The sequence below is a fragment of the Marmota marmota genome, unplaced genomic scaffold, assembly GCF_001458135.2.
Source record: "Marmota marmota marmota unplaced genomic scaffold, marMar, whole genome shotgun sequence".
Classification (NCBI taxonomy): Eukaryota; Metazoa; Chordata; class Mammalia; order Rodentia; family Sciuridae; genus Marmota; species Marmota marmota.
In genome coordinates, this window is record NW_025999990.1 from 18,454,628 (window position 1) to 18,471,650 (window position 17,023).

The 17,023-nt window shown below is 40.4% G+C and overlaps 1 protein-coding gene across 2 annotated transcripts; it reads left to right on the forward strand.

Moving 5' to 3' along the window:
- Positions 1-3,143: 3,143 nt before the first annotated feature.
- On the forward strand, positions 3,144-7,873 carry CUNH18orf32 (chromosome unknown C18orf32 homolog). Of its 2 annotated transcripts, XM_048806240.1 has the most exons (4): positions 3,144-3,379; positions 3,549-3,681; positions 6,566-6,753; positions 7,171-7,873. In XM_048806240.1, exons 2-4 carry the CDS (start codon positions 3,675-3,677, stop codon positions 7,234-7,236), a joined length of 261 nt encoding a protein of 86 aa, XP_048662197.1. In that variant the 5' UTR covers positions 3,144-3,379; positions 3,549-3,674; the 3' UTR covers positions 7,237-7,873. The 2 variants fall into 2 exon arrangements, with proteins under 2 accessions (XP_048662197.1, XP_015337877.1); XM_015482391.2 differs by lacking the exon at positions 3,549-3,681 and having other exon boundaries at positions 3,148-3,379.
- The last annotated feature ends 9,150 nt before the right edge of the window (positions 7,874-17,023 follow it).

The following is a 17,023-nucleotide window of genomic DNA, read 5'->3' on the forward strand; positions in this document are numbered from 1 at the left end:
ATAATCAATTCCTGAACAGTAGCTGTTCAAATAGTGTTGCAAAGCCTTGTGTGCACTTTTTTGTGTAGGCATTTTTGCATTTCTTTTTTGATCATAAGATGATCCCAGTAACATGGTGAGGAACTGTCAAAAGACATTCCCACCAGCAGTGGTTCCAAATTCTTACCAGTACAAAATTTCAGGTAACAATCCTAAAGGTGATGAAGTGGTACAACCGTTTTGTTTTTTTTTTTCCTGAGTCCGCTACAGCTTTAATGAGAAATAGGACTAGTTGCCAGGTACAAGAAAAACCTGAGCATTTTAGTAAAACTTTCATGTTAACCATCTAATAAGCATTATTATAATCCACAAGGTAAAGTACTAAAATCAAGTTACAATAAATCCATGAGTAATAGTAGTTGTTCACATAAAAATTTTCATAATACTAAGTCCATTTTTAAACAATTTACAGAACATTTTATACTTTCAAAGGGCAACATAGGCATCAACATTTTGCTTTTCATAAAGTAACAATAACATAGGACACTTAGAACTAATGCAGTTGAATGCACTTTGAAACTATTAGACATTCAAGTGACCATTTAAAATACTTAAAATTTAAAGTTGTAATAAATACACCAGAAAATGGAGAATGCCATTTTTACACCAGTTTACACAAGCCTGTGGAGTGCAATAAAATAATCAACTTGACCTTCACAAATCTATAAAATCTCAAACTCTGAAAGGTAAAAAAAATCGTTATGTATATATCTGTTCATTTCAAAATTCTTCACAGTATTCTACCCTTCATTTCATAATTAAATCTTACAATCTATATCTGTGTCATCATCTAATTAGAGGTGCCTTCAGATTTTCAATATAAATTAAAAGACATTTCAAAATAAAATTTATTCCACTAAAATGTCCATGTGTAGTGGTTTAAAGATTGAATACTGAGAATGCTACATCATTATCTGGAAATTTACTTAACTGTTGAGTCCTTATCAAAGTAGTTAGCATAAGAGCAACTGAGGTCCGCCACAGAGAACCCATAAGCAGGTCACCTTAGAGTGCATTGAAAATAGAAAATGAAGACACCCACCTTCTGGAATCTTGAAACCCACACTCCAATCACAAGGAGATGTAGAGCTTTCCAAGGAGGCAGAAACTTTGTCTAAAATTTCAAGATAATCCACCTGACTGTCAGAAATGTATATGCTAGGCAGCACATGATAGAAAATTAGGCTACACTCATTATTTATAAAGAAGTCAAAGCAATGCCCAGAAGGGCAACAGATAACATTCCATTTGCCTCAAAAACCTGCCACTATCTCTTACAAAACTCTGTGAGATGGTTAAAACCAAAAGTATGTGTTTATAACCATACATAATTCAAATTAGGGGACACGATAAAAAGTATTTTATTCCCCACAAAAGACACTATTAATAAAGATTTTCTCTCCTCACAGGTAGCCAACCTCTATATTTATCTCTCACAGACCCCAAAATGTACTCTGCCAAAGAAAAGACTTCAAAAATCAGAGAGCTAATTTTAACTTAAGATCTTCCTAGGACTTTTTGTAAATGAGTTCCTACCCACATCTGAAGGCAACCCGACAGGTAAAAAGACAACAATGTACTAAGACATTAAGGAAACATAATCTTCTACATAAAAGTCCAGACAAAAAGTTATATAAGAAACCAGTATACTTCTCTGTAACAAATTCCAGCTTCAAAGAATACGTGTTAGGTTAACTAAAGAACTGTTATCAAAATCCATACTAATAGTCAAATCCTGTTACAACTTAAATGGGACTTTCCAAAGTCTTTAGTGGGGGTGGAATTTTGTACTGAGCATCATTGAAGTAAATGGTCCACTGGTCTGGGCCTTGGGACCTTTTGGTTATATGGCCTCTGCTGTAAAGGTGTTTTGCTATAACTGGATTTGACCTCTTCCATGTAAGAAGATCTAAATTTTAAATGCAAAGTATTCTAACAAAGCTGTTGTGAGAATGACTGAGGTAGTTTGAGCTTTTTTGCTACGTTCTTCATGACCGTTAGCACTGCTCAACTTGTTCTCATCCTTATGATTGACAGTTCACATTGGAATCAAAGGTGAATTCATTGGAGTAGAGGTGAGATATCGTTAGGCAAGTCTTCTTGTAAGGAGCCTCAAGCATTGCTTCAATATCAATATCGTCTGCCATTTTCTCTAAACGCCTGTGCGGCCTTTTGGGTGCCTGTAGTACTTGTGCGGAGTCAGTTGGCTGCTCCTGCCGCTAGTGCTCCTGCCGATAGTCCTGAGGCCGATAGTCCTGCTGCTGAAAGTCCTGCTGGCGGCCGCTAGTGCTGCTGCTGGCGATAGTGCTCCAGCCGCTAGTGATGCTCCTGCTGCTAGTGCTACTCCTGCTGGCCGCTAGTGCTGCTGCTGATAGTGCTCCTGCTGCTAGTGCCGCTGCCGCTGTTGCTACAGTTAAGCCCCTAGGCCCAGGCCGCAGTACCCCCCAGCCCGTATATCGGGCTCCGAGGGCGACTAGGCCCGAGCGAATCTAAAAGAAACAATGGGATTAGAAGAACCCGTACGTAGGAGCTGGACGGCGGCTTCGGCAGCACAGGATCCACCCTTGCGACAGCGTCGGCAAGCTCCCTGAAAATCAACTGTTTCTATTAACCCATTTGATACTGGCTATTGAGCCGTCTGGCAAGGACTTGCTCTACCACTCAGCTACACCCCTATCCCCTTAAGTTTAACGTTTACTCCCAAATCTCCTGCCCTTCCATTTAAGATGCTTAAATTTGCTGAGCAAATAGCCTAAGCCAGGTGGGCCTGCAAACAGCCTATTACGTGCGAGTGGTGTAACATTTCCTGTGTGTGGCGGCCACTGACAGGCGATATTTCCAGAATCCGTATTTTGAATTCTGCATTCTGAAACAGGCCCTAGCTCAAATATTCTTCCGAAAGGAGCTGCATCTACCGGCCGCCTACAGAGCTTGGTTGTACTTCCGGGCCTGAAGGCTCAGGTCCTGGACGGTAGCGCCGGTAGTCCCGGCGAGTCCCGCTCCGCGTCTCCACTACGTCCCGTGCGTCTTCAAGCGGACGCAGCACCCTTTGTCAGCCCCTTTGGAGGTGCCCATTGGCTAGGCGGCAGCTTGTCCCTCCCCCCGGAAGTGCGGGCTTTGCCTTGGTGACTTCGTCGTCGCGGGTGAACCAAGCTTGGATGCGCCGGGCAGGCTGCGCTCTGTCCTCTGCGCTCCCGCGGCGGTTTCGAGTAGCTCCACAGGCTCTTCCCGGTGGCGCTCAGGAGCCTTCGGCCAGTGCGCGACTCGCCGGCTCGCCTGACCGCCCTGCCCGGAGCCTTGCGGCGGCCTGAGCTCCCGCGACATTCCGCCTGGCCCCACGGTACTCTCGCTCCCCACGCGCGCCCTTTCCACCCGCCCGCTCCGGGCCTCTGTCCTGCAGCTCCTTTTCTCCTTGCCGGTTCGTTCTCTGCCTTGGCCTGGTGATGTCCGTGTCGCTTCCCTTCTGTAATCCTCGCCACTGACCCTGCTTTTCCCTTCGGTCTTTTCAGTTGTCTTTGACTCAGTCTCAGGGTTTCTTCGAACGAGGTGGCTTTCTGGCCCGCTCTACCTGACCTATTTCTGATGGAGCCTTGGCCTTTTCCTCTCTGTTCCATTGTCATCTTGGGCCGAGTCGAATGAAAGGTGATTCCTCTGCAGCAGTTCTAATTCAATTTGCTCGCTTTGCTGTTTTGGAGAATAGTTCAAATGAGTCTCTCCTTGCCACCTTCTAGACTTTTCTAAAACCACATTCTCCTGTAGCGAATCATTATGAAGATTAAAAGATAAAATACAAGCAGTTTCTTTATAAAAAGAGCTAAAATTCATCAAAGCTGTAATTGTAACGTAAGTGGTTAGTAGCATTTGTTTTCGAGAGAGTTGATTTACAACATAATGTGTACGATCTTACTTAAGACAACCTCAAAGGTAAAAATGAATCTTCATAAAGGATTGCCAGTCTCCAGTGTAACCTAGTATTGGGAGTATTACCCATTGTTTTGAAAGGGGTCGCTTGGTTTTGAAGGTTTGGTAGAAGGTGGAGAACATGATCATTGTGTTTTTTCAAAGGGGAAAAGGCAGTAGTCTTGAGCTGGGAAACCGGAACTGGAAATTCTGGTCTTAACTCTGTTTACAATGAACTTTGGACAGGTCACAACTTTTGAGCTTTTTGTTTTTCTGGTCTTTTAAAAATAATACGTAAGTTACAATATGTGCAGACAATCTGGCCTACATTGCATTCCTGAAGAGTGGTACTATCATTGTCTGTATTTTACATATGAGAAAAAATTAAGGCACTGTTGGGTTAAATTATTTGTGCAGAAATGTCACCGAGAAAGTGGTCATGCCCCTCTCAAATCCAGGTAACTGCCAGCCAAAGTAGTACTGTAGTAGTACCTGAAAGAACGTTCAAGACCCAAACCAGATTACCTCTGAAATGTCCTCAGATCAGATTCTAAATATGTGTGGTCAAAAATAATGATCCTTTGAAAAATTCCGAGAATCAGCACTAGTATGCCTTTTTTCTTTTGTCCCTTTTCCTCCCATACTGGGTGGGGATTAAACCCCAGGGAAGCTTTACCACTGAGTTGCATTCCCCCCAGCCTTTTTACTTTTTTTTAGGTTGAGACAGGATCTTACCAAGTTGCCCTGGTTAGCCTGGAATTAGCAGGATCCACCTGCTTCTGCCTCCCCAGGGAGCCGGAGTTACAGCTTGTGCCACCGCGCTTGGCTAGTTTGTCATACTTTAATCAGAGAATATGTTCTTTAAACTTTTGGAACAGGTTACTTTTGTAGATTCTTAAAGTGCTTTTTTTTTTTTTTTAAAGTTGTAGATGGGACACATATCTTTATTTTACTTATTTATATGTGGTACTGAGGATGGAACCCAGTGCCTCACACATGCTAGGCAGGCGCTCTACCACTGAGCTACAGCCCCAGCTCACTTAAAGTGTTGTTTTGACTAGGGGATTGTTTCAAAGAATCTAATGGGTCCTTTGTAAAATAGCTGTATTCCTTGATGTAAATTTTCATCTCCATCTTAAATCATTTCAAGGGCACATTCAGATTGGATTATCCATACCATTATTTTCTACCTGTATTGTGAACAATTTAAAATTGAATAGTATACTCATGGTGCTGACTTATTTGCCAGTCAACACTGCTTAATTTACAATATTTTGAAAATTAGAAATTTTAAAATACTGAATTATGCCTTGTGCACTGTTTTAAAACTGCTTACTTTTTATTTAAGGTTCTGCATCCTACTCTTAGAGGAGTAAAAATTCAAGATCTTTTGATTTAATTGTGTTATGTAACTGTTATTGGGCCTTTTTTCAAGAAATTGGTGATTTTCAGAAATTCCAATAGGATTCATAATTACCAAGGAAATTGGCCATGTTAACTTTTAGAAATGAACTTTTAGAAATTGACCTATGTGATAATATTGAATAAGATTTTTTATTTTTCAGCCCACCTTAATTCATGCCCTTGAAACCAAAAAAACAGGACTGGGAGTATAGCTAAGTTGAAGATGGCTTGCCTAATGTGTTCAAGGACCTGGGTTCTGTCCCAGCACCACAAAAAGAGAAAGAAAGAAAAACAAAGCATATCTAAGAGTTGTTGCCTAGTAAAGGCCAATTGATTTGTAGCCTCAAGGTCTTCCAAAGTAATGTCTTGATTACAGAATTTGCCTTTAGTGTTGTAAGGTTTGGGTAATTGATATTGTCAGTCCCTGAATATTGGGGTTGGAAGTTATTTCACACTCAGTGTACTCTACACTTTCGTGGGATGTAAGTCATGATGTCTTTGTTCCTTCTGTATCAGTAAGTGGAAATAGCAAGGGTACGCAGCCTCCTGGATTAAATGAGTTAGTGTATGTAAACTTATTTGTACCTATTGAGAGTTGGTGTCTTCTTTTATCATCAAATTTATGATTGGGGAGCAGTGATCGAAAAGGTTTGGATGCTGGCATCTCATTATTCATGTCTACATCTTATTCCTTTACCTTGCAGATGGCAGCATTTTTATTTAATAAACTTTGTTTTAAGAAATAATGGTTTTAGGGGCTGGGTTGTGGCTCAGTGGTAGTGGTAATGGTAGTGTGAGGCACTGGGTTCGATCCTTAGCACCTCATATAAATAAATAAAGGTATTGTGTCCACCTACAACTAAAAAATATTAAAAAAGAAAGAAATAATGGTTTTAAACTTTTCCCCTTCACTATAAAAAAGAGTCCTTTGGGGCTTTGCTCCTCTCTTCTCTTTTCTTGTCTTTTGTAGTGGGATTTGAACCCAGGAGTGCTGTACCACTGAGCTATACCCCCCAGCCCCCCCCCCCCCATTTTTTTTTTTGAGAAAGTTAAGTTACTGAGGCTGACCTTGATCTTGTGATCCTCCTGCCTCTGCCTTCCAAGTAGCTGGGATCATAGATATGTGCTACTACACCCCGCCCTTTCAGATATGTTACTGTAAGTAAAATTCTTTAGCCATTAAATCTTTGGTAACTAATGTTTTCCTCACATATATCAACAGTTTCGGAGCTTGAGCCTGGGACAATGGTGTGCATTCCTTGTATTGTCATTCCTGTTCTTCTCTGGATCTACAAAAAATTCCTGGAGCCATACATATACCCTATGATTTCCCCCTTTGTTAGTCGCATATGGCCTAAAAAAGCTGTACAAGAATCCAATGATAAAAACAAAGGCAAAGTAGACTGCAAGGTAAGAACATTCAAATGCCTTGAACAAGGGCAGTGAAGGGGTGATACTTGAGTTAACACTTGGCTTTTGGAAGAACAAGTTTTTGGAGCCAGAAGCTTCAATAGTTTTTCTCAAGTAATTAACATTTAACTTAAAGGTTTAAATTAGACAGAGGATTAGTGCATTTGTCCTTTGCCTTATGGCCAAGACAAACTGAAGGTATTTGAAAATTAATATTTAGACAACTCTGTTGCCTTTAGCATTGGTGCTTGTTAAGTTCAACTTTGACTGTATTCTGTTGTACTAATTTAGGCATCCTACACATTTCTGGAAACAAAATTGTTTCATTCTAAAGTTGTGTTTTTAAAGAAAATGTTTTGGTTTTTTTTTTAGTATCTTTTTTTTATAATAATTCTTTAAATATTTATTTCATTTTAGGGTGCTGACAGAAATGGATTACCAACAAAAGGACCAACAGGAACCTATGATAAAAAGAAAGACTAATGCAACTTTTCCAAAGGATCGCAAATGTTTTTAAAATGGACCTGATGACACAAAGCACCTTCTTTGTAATTGTCTCTGACTTTTTTCTCTGAAACTAGAATTTTGGATAGAGAGTTTATTTATCTGATACTTACTGGGAAATACATAGTATTTATATTTAAAATGTACTTAGTTATATTTAATGACCTCATTCCTGAGTTCCATTTTCATTATAGTAGCTTTAATTTGTATTACTGCTGTTTTAATAATATGAGTAAATAAGTTTGTGCCAGTAAATACTCAGTACTTAAAGTCCTTGGGCCTGTAGCATTCAATCATCCACGTGAATTTGACTGCTCTTTGCTCTAATTCTTCAGGTCCTTTTAATTTGAATGGATTAAGTTTTACTGTGAAATAGTACAGATGATAATGATGTGAAACTTAAAGATAAGATTACTGTCCAACACAATGGAGCAGTTTGTCTATGAGAGTAAGTAACTACTGTTTATTGCTCTGAGAAAGATGGAAAAGAAGGATATAGGAGAAACTTTGAAAAATGAAACATCTTTTACATAAATGTCTAATGTGTTATAAAATTATAATGCTGTTGCATTCCTTCCATTCCTACAAATGCATTAAACATTCAGTTTAATTTGTGGTTCTTTGTTCTCTTAAAGTCTTTATTAAATGTTTGAAAGGGAAATTATATACCATATCATAAGACAATTTTAATACTGAGATGGCATTTAGATAGTGATGGGACAACAGTTACCTACTGTTGCACAGGCAGGCCATCATTGAGTAGTTTCAATAACAGTGACTTGTCTGGGCAGTTCTTGGCTTGTCTGAGCTCTCTTACACAGCTGGGGGCTTACTGTTTCATCCTGGGCTTTTTTAGTTCAGTTTAGGGATCTGTAAATATTCAAAGATCATGAGGTATATCTTTATATTTATTTCCTTGAAAACGGAAGAATTAAAAGGCACTCTTGCCCTTGGGTCCTCAGTGAAATCCTGGGTCTTAACCAAGGTTATATTAAGCTATGTGCCTATTAACCTATGGAAACACCCTGGACTTCATTTGATATAAATCAGCAGGTCTCAACTTTTCTGCCCCAACCAACCAGACACATGCCTGTAATCCCAGCAGTCTGGGAGACTGAGACAGGTCAATTTTATGTTTAAGGCCACTCTTGGCAACTTAGCAAGACCCTGTCTTAAAAGAAAAAATAACAAAGATTCAGTGATAAAGCACCTCTGAGTTCATTTCCCAGTACTGCAAAGGAAAAAATCTCTCATTTATTACCAATGTTTCATAAAAGACATTTTAATTAAAAAAAGAATAAGACAACATAAGAATATAAGATAATAGTATTTTATTTTGAGACAGTCTCACTAAGTTTCTTAGAGCCTCCTGAGCCACTGGGATTACAGGTGTGTGCCACTATGCTGGACCATTTTTCTTCACTTTTATGGCTGATTGAGAAATGCTTTCTTCAACTGTCCTTTTACTAGGTTTGGTAGCTGCTACCCAGTATCACACCAGTTCACCCTTCCCCAAAGTATCAGTCCTGTTGGACAACTTATACCTGAGGGCTGCCGTCCTACTAAGAGCTACCATTTATTAAACGCATTGTGCCTGGCACTGTGTAAGGGTATATCACATACATGAAGGTATTGGATATTTGTGAAACTCTGAAGTGGTCAAAACAGGATCATAGAGTTAAGGTATATTAAGTGGCAAGTCTATGTTTTTAAGATTTTGTTTTGTTTTTCCCCAAAAAAACTGGGTCCTGAACTCCTGGGCTTGAGTGATCTCTGGATCTCCTACCAGGTGACAGGGACTACAGGCATGTACTGCCATGCCTGATTAAGGTCTTCTCCTTAACTTACACTAAGGAGCCGTCACAGCTTGTAATACATAATTGCTAGTAATACCTATTGGGAATAATTGAGCAAAAATGGAGAGCATGAGTTTGAACTGATCAGTATTTGTGAACTTGTTTTATTTATTTATTTTTATTTTATTTTTAATTTTTTAGATGTATAGACCTTTATTTTATCTATTTACTTATATGTGGTGCTGAGAATCGAACCCAGTGCCTCACACATGCTAGAAAAGCACTCTACCACTGAGCCATAGCCTCAGCCCCTGTGAGCTTGTTTTAAAGTTCTAATTTTGCTTACCTTGCAGCATGATGCTTTAATTTACCTACTTTTCAATAATTTACTTTTGTCCTGGTAAATTCTAGCTAAAATTTTTGTCTCTTTGTGAGACAAACTCATTTTCTTACATAATTATTCAAGATTCACCTGAAAGACTCCTGGGTTTTGTCACCTTTTTTTCATTGCTTAGCTAGCTACCTTCCTAGGAAACATGGGTAAGTCAGCATTTTCTCAAAATTACTGTCCACTGGCTTGTTGCCCTCTTAGGTGGATTCTATTGAAAGGAACTTTTAACCACTGATGTCAAGTCTCCTGAACCCCATAAAGTTTAACGTCTTTTGAGTTCACTCAAATCACAGTGGAAGTGGGGGAGGGAAGGTTCTTTATGATTTCCCCAGGGAGCTTCTGGTTTGTTCCATCCTCAAAGCTGTTAATTGTTGATGTGGACTTCTGCTTTAAAGAAGAAGCACAAACTACAGGCAGACATTCTTATGAAGTTACCACAAGTAACAAGAAGAGAAAGAAGATGGCCCAAAGTTAGACAAGAGATAGATGGGGTCTCAGGAAGAAAGAAAAAGAGACCCTTAGTAGATGGAGACCTGGAACTTTTGTTGGATAAACAAAACCTCTGTGGTGTGTTTGTAACAGATCAATAAGAACAAAAACATGATTAATTTAAATTTCATAGATTCAAAAACTTATACAATGGGCCTACAAATGATTGATGGCTAGACCGTTTGGCCAAAGAACAACATTCTGAACCCCAAGTACAAAATGATTTTCATGTGCGTAGGCTGTGTCTCGTCCAGCGAGGAGGTCTATGGAACAGGGTAGAGGAGAGTGTGGCTGCGGAGTTGCTAAACAAGACCTCTGGAGACCAAGCAGGAAGCTGGTCTCATTTTATTGCACAGTTACCATGTATATATACTCAGGCAGTAGCTAAGCAGATTACAGGCAGCCACCAATGCAGTTTCTGCTAACTGTCCTTGCAGCGACCAATCAAGGAGTGGGCTTTGGAGCAAGCACAGGAACTTGCTCCAAAGGCTTCACGCCCAGGGCTGTGCCTACAGGGATGCAGTTTGCCCCACACAAGCCTAGCAAGGCTGAGTGTTTTGCCACTCATGATGCCCATAACATGCCATGTATGCAGTACTCCGTGCACTTGTCCCCACATTTATGGAAATTTACTTTCAAAGAAGATTGAGAACTTGCACATTTCTTTCCAGAAAAAAAATTATGGTAATCAGGGCCCAACCTGGGCATGTCCTGGTTTTCTCTTTGAGGAAGGGTGTATCCATGCCCTTCCTTTGGGTGTGTACATTTTTGCTATGCGTAAATAAATCTTTGCTTGTACCTTCCCTCCTGAAATCTCAGTGTTGAAAGTCAAGAACCCACCCGGGCCAAGCTGAGGTTCCATTCTCTTCAGAGAGACCTTGTTAATTGAAAGGGAAAGAAATTTCAGATTTTTCAAGTGAAGGGAGAGGTTGGAATTGAGAGTGTCAAGAATTGCAGATGGGAGGGCTGGGGTTCTGGCTCAGCAGTAGAGCGGTTGCCTAACGTGCAAGGCCCTGGGTTCAATCCTCAGCACCATGTAAAAATAAATAAAGGTATTGTGTCCAACTACAACTAAAAAATCAATGTTAAAAAAAAAAAAAACTGCGGACGAACTGTGAAGGGCCAGTGTGTGGTAAAGTAGTCACAAAATATACCAAAGACTCCCAAGAGTTGAGCTTGTCTGGCCCTTAGGGCACATCTAACCCAATCCTCTCATTTTCACCAAGGACAAAAGAGGTGGCTCAGGTGCTGGGATAGGGCAAGAGTGGAGTCTCCTGCAGGACTGCTGGGTACAGTTGTGCCAAGTGTGCACTGGGCAATTTCAGAAGGCACATTGACAACCATGTAAATGATTCCCTTCGGTCGGTGCATTACATATACAACCATACACGGGGTTCTGCTTCTGACTTGGCAATTTGGCAGATGCTGTTTCATATTTCACTGGTGTATTTGTTTTTCTAGTGCTATATTACAAATTACCACAAACTTGGGGGCTTAAGACAACATGAATGTATTATCTCACAGGTTTTCTGGGTCAGATGTCCTCATGGCATAACTGGTTTCTTTGCTTAGGGTTTCGCCAGACCAAAATCAGGATGTTGGCCAGGTCTGTGGTTCTCAGGAAGGCCCATGGTTCTCTTCCAAACTTGCTGCTTGTGGGACTGCAGTCCCGGGTTTCCTTCCAGGTAGCTGGGGCCTCAGCTCTTGGAGGCCACTCCCAGTTCCGTTGCACAGAGTCCCACAGTGCACTCACCACACTGGGGTTCACTTTCTTCCTGCCCTTCTGATCCTCTGGGACCAATCAGGAAATCTGCATTCGAAGGGCTCCTATGACTAGGTCAGGCCTGCATATGTAAGGTCAACTAATTTGAAATCAATCTTCAAAATTCTTTCACAGCAGCACCAAACTAATATTTAGTTGATGTTTGGGAGATGATGCGTGGTTTCTACCAGGGACCAGAAATCTAGGGAAGCCTCTTAGAAGTCTGCTTGCCTGACTGGGGTTGTAGCTCAGAGGTGGAGCGCTTCCCTACCATGTGTGAGGCACTGGGTTCCATCCTCAGCACCACATAAGTAAAATAAAGGTATTGTGTCCACCTATAACTAAAACAAAACAAAACAAAACAAAAACCTAAAAAGTCTGCTTACCACTTTCCTAATGATTCTAATCCTTTAATTACCAGATGTGCTGGAGAAATAAAACCCCAAAGAAAAACTCAGACTTTCTCATATGATAGGTTGCTTCTACCATACACTAAGCATGTAATTCTGCAGCAGTAGACACCAGCTGGGTGTCCTCTAATTCAATCTACCTGGAGATGGCTTTGGTTCCTGCAGGTTGGGGGCTCAGTTCCCCCAACTACCCCCTCTTGAGATGCCAGTTACAAGCCCCAAGTTGTTTTACCTGTGCTTCTGATCAATTGGCTATAAATCAGGTTCTCACTCACCCCTTGCCCAAGTGGCTCGCAGAACTCAGGGAAACACTTATACTGGACTATTCTAAAGGATTATAATTGAAAGGGGATATATAATGGATATAGATGAAGAAGTGAATAGGGTGAGGTACAAAGAAGGGGCATGGAGCTTCCATGCCCTTTCTGGTTGGAATCCCAGGAATCTCCATATATTCGGCTATCCAGAACATCTCCAAATCCTGTCTTTGGGGATTTTTATGAAGGCTTCATTACATACATATGCTTGAAACATGGTGTCAAAATGTGATTGGACAAAATGGGCATTATGATTGAATGCTCATAGCCTATGTGGGCAAACACAGCCTGTCCAGATTCTTCTTGGCCTTTCTGGGCAGCTGCCCTTCCAGGGTTCAGAGCAGGACCCCTCTGGAATGAGGAGGGTCTAGTGACCTGCTGTTGACGATGTAAGTCAGAGAATATTTTAATTTTTGAGATAGGGTCTTGTTAAGCTGCCTAGGGCCTTGCTAAGTTGCTGAGGCTGGCCTTGAACTTGAGATCCTCCTGCCTCAGCCTCCTGAGTCCCTGGGAATACAGGCATGTGTCTCTGTACTTGGATAAGTCAAAGAATTTCTTTGTGGCCAGCTCCAAGATAGAAAGGTGGGGGAAGATATTTTCTCTGACCCATCCTGGGGGAGAGAAATTCTAGTTATGTCTTATTTGGGGGAGGGAATTATGAGCCAGAACCGGTGGACAGAACCCCAAAACCTATATACTCCAACATCACACTTGAGAACCTACTGTGGATCTGAATCTCATGTCACCACCTATCAAGGACCCTACTGTCTGAAGAGTTTGTTTGTTTGTTTATTTATTTTTTGGTACTGGGGGGTTTTAATTTTAATTTGTTCATTGTTTTAAAATTTGAGACAGAGTCTCTTTAAGTTGCCCAGACTGACCTTGAACTTGGAGATCTTCCTGCCTCTGCCTCCTAAGTAGCTAGAGGAATCACTGCCTTTTGAGCAAACTATCTGTAGCCACATTTGACCCTGGCTGCTAACAGCTGGCTTTGCAGGAAATTCACTACCATAGCATCAGGCAGAGCTTCTGCAATGCTAGTTCAGGAGTCTGCCCAGTTGTTTACTCAACTTACTGGCTGGGTGTTCTTGTCGGGGTCTTTTCATGTCCCTAGGATTCAATTCCTCATCTCTAAAATGATGAGATTGTTTAACTGCTCACATTCCCTACATTGTCCTTACTCTTCCTACTACCTTTCAGGAGAAAATGGAGGCACAGAGAGTTGAAGCGGCTTGCCTAAAGTCATTCCGCACATAAATTATGGAACCTAAACTCAACCCAGATCTGTCTGGCTCCAAAGTCTGTTCTTCTTTCTCAGGGAAGTGAAAACCTGAGCACTATTTTTGGAACAGACTTGAGACAATAACTTGGGGGCAGTTTTGGTGCTGCTTGTGGAGTATCATCTTAGTTATAGGTCATTTTTTGGCTCTTTACCTTCTAAAAAGAAATTCAGCTCCCTCCAGCTCCAATGTGTGTGGGGTTTGTTTGATTTTTTTTTTTTTGTACCAGAGATTGAATTTAGAGTGGCTTAATCACTGAGCCACATCCCTAGCCCTTTGTAGGGTTTATTTTGAGATGGGATCTCACTAAATTGCTCAGGGGCTTACCAAATTGCTGAGGCTGGCTTTGAACTTGTGATCCTTCTGCCTCAGCCTCTCAAATGGCTGGGATTACAGGCATAAGCCACCATGATCAGCTTCCAATGTGTATATTTAACTTGCAATACAGTAAAGTTGCACTCCAAACCTTGCTAACCAATAGTTAGGAAAAGTTTAGCTGAGAAGGTTTTGAAGGATAGGCAGTTTACTCAAGTGTCTCTAATTTATGTCTCCCCCACTACTTCTTTTCCTTTTGTTTTTATTTATTTATTTATTTATTTTTATTTTCCTTTTGTTTTTAATGTTGCAATTTTGTACATAATTCACAAGTCATCTTAAGTAGTTTAGAAAGAAAGGTATAAACAAAGTAACAAATGAATAAATAGCTGCTGCTACTCTTTCTCTTTTACTATATTACATCTAAATTGACCTTCCCAGAATATGAGTGAATTCTTTCAGCTGCCTATCCTACTTACTGAATTCAGTCATCTAATAACTTCCAGGCCCTTTTGAACTTGAACCACATGCTATCTATTTTTTGTTTTTCTGTTTTTGAGTTTTCAGTCTGCAGAATTTAAAAACCTTAAATTGTACTATTTTTTGGCGGGGGGGGGGGGAACCAGGGATTGAACTCCGGGGCACTTGACCACTAAGCCACCTCCCCAGCCCTATTTTGTATTTTATTTAGAGACAGGGTCTCACTGAGTTGCTTAGCACCTCATTTTTGATGTAGTGGGACCTCCCCCTTGGCAGAAGGTCTTATCTAAGCTTCTCTAGAAATCTTCATCAGAACTGATTTTAGAACTATCAGCAAGAGTCTCTACAAAAAGTGTTCAATGTAGGTAAACTTCCTATTTCCCATTGCTCTATTTTACTTGGCCACTGGCCTGGAAGAAATTGGCACTCCAGGTGCTGTATGCCCCTTTACTAGTTTTTCACAACATTTATCCAGTATAATAGTTTGTAGAAGTGTGTTTGCAAGTGCAAAATGAGATTTAAAAAAAAAAAAAGATCCTTTAACAAGGCCTTGAACTGGAGCTTCACAGAGATGTCTACATTTCTAAGAGAAGTTACCAATTGGGCTCCATGGTAACAGCTGGCAGCGGGAGGAAAGAAAAGGGAGAAGAAACTCTCCCCTTCTCAGGTGTTGGTCCTTGAAGGGTTAACTTGCCCAGAACAGTGAAAGAAAAAGCTGCTTTTATGTGAACTTCTGCAGACTGTGAACTTCTGAGCCCCTCCCCTAACATGTATACAGTTCTGAAACTACCTGAACTTGGGGTTCAGGGGATTAATTGATTACTGCAAAAGCTATGCCCTCGGAACCTGGGTATAGCCAAATAAAATTGTTTCCTGCTATCTTCGGTGCCTTGCCTTGTCTGTCCCCTACAACAGTGACACTGGCTTTGAATGTATGATCTTCCTGCCTCAGCCTCCAGAGCTGCTGGAATTACAGGTATGTGCCACTGCACCCGACTTTTTGTGTGTGTGTGTGTGTGTGGGTGTAGGTGATAATTTTACTAGGTACCAAGTTCAAAGTTCATAAGATGGAAATGTAAGGAGAACAAGATTTCTCCTTCTCCCATGGTTCCCAAGCACCCAGTTTCCCTCCTAGGAGACTGTCAAGGTGGCCAGTTTCTTTATTACCTGGAGATAGTCTCTGCATGCCCAAGAAACTACATGTATTTGTATGACTTTCCTGTTGGTGTGTCTGTAAGTACTAGACACTGAAGAAGTCAAAGTATCATGATTATTTCTGCAGGTATTATTGAAAATTAGTGACCAAAGATAAGACTTGGCATTTTATATGTACACTAAAGTTACTGAAGCACTGTTACCCCAATCCAGGCTTCCTATGTTGTTAAAACCATTTCCAATCTTACCCTCTGACTTGGGAAGTTTGCCTTGCAACATTTTGAGAGTTGCCTGGGAACAATGGATAGATTCTCTTAAATTTCAAGCCATTTATTCAAGTTCTTATGTTCCCCAAAGACCCATGGTCCCCAGCCTGTGGCACTGTGGGGACATGATGGAGATGGGGCTCTTTGGAAGGAAATGAGGTCACAGGGGGTGTGCCCTTGAAGGGGATATTTTGACCCTTTCCCCCTGTTTTTTGCTTTCCAGCCCTCATGGGTGAGTAACATCCCTAATCTGCCTGTCATCACAGGCAGAAAGTTATAGGGTCAAGTGACCATGGATTGAAACCTCTGAAACCATGGCCCCAAATATTTACTTCTTTGAAGTTGTTTATCTTGAGTATCTTGCTGCAGCAACCAGAAGTTGACTAACATACCATCCAAAAAATACAAAATAGTGAATGTTAAATTTCTCTATTAGGATCACTTTAAAGTAGAATATGTTGCATCTTGGTCCATAACACCAGTTCAAAAGGGAGGTTCATAATTGTTTCTAGGTCAATTTGGAGGAAAAGTGCGGGCAGGCAAAAGTACAAAATACTTTTGAGTTTGGATTTGGTGACTACTTCTCTTTTTGCTATAATTTAAAAATGATATTATATGTGTAATTAATATATATTGCAGAAAAATTAGACAACATTTAGGGAAAAAGTAATTTTAATCACACAATCATACAATCATGATCCCAAATTGCATATTGTTATATTATATGGGAGCATGTAATAGGTATTATAAATATAATTAATTTACAAAAATCAGATAATACTATGAATACTGTTTCCACTCAGTATATATTGAATGCTTTAAAATAAATATTCATCCATAGTATTCTTTCCAATGGCTGCACATTAGTATCCACCTCTTTTAAGCTAGGCACCCAGATATCTTGTGTTTATGTATATTTTCCTGTTCTTCTGCAGACTCAGGGAATTTACTCGAAGTAGATTTGGAAAAGGATATCAAGTATCTGTGCAGTATTTTACAGAGAACATATTGACTACGTAATGGAAATGAGAGTGGTTTCATAGGGTTATGTGGAGAAATATCAGTGCATAGCAGAAAATAACTCAATGTGAATGGTTAATTATTA

Bases quoted from the DNA above. Each gene is read 5' to 3' on its own strand.
- CUNH18orf32 (XM_048806240.1), top strand. The intron at 6,754-7,170 runs GTAAGAACATTC...ATTTCATTTTAG, and splicing joins AAGGCAAAGTAGACTGCAAG to GGTGCTGACAGAAATGGATT.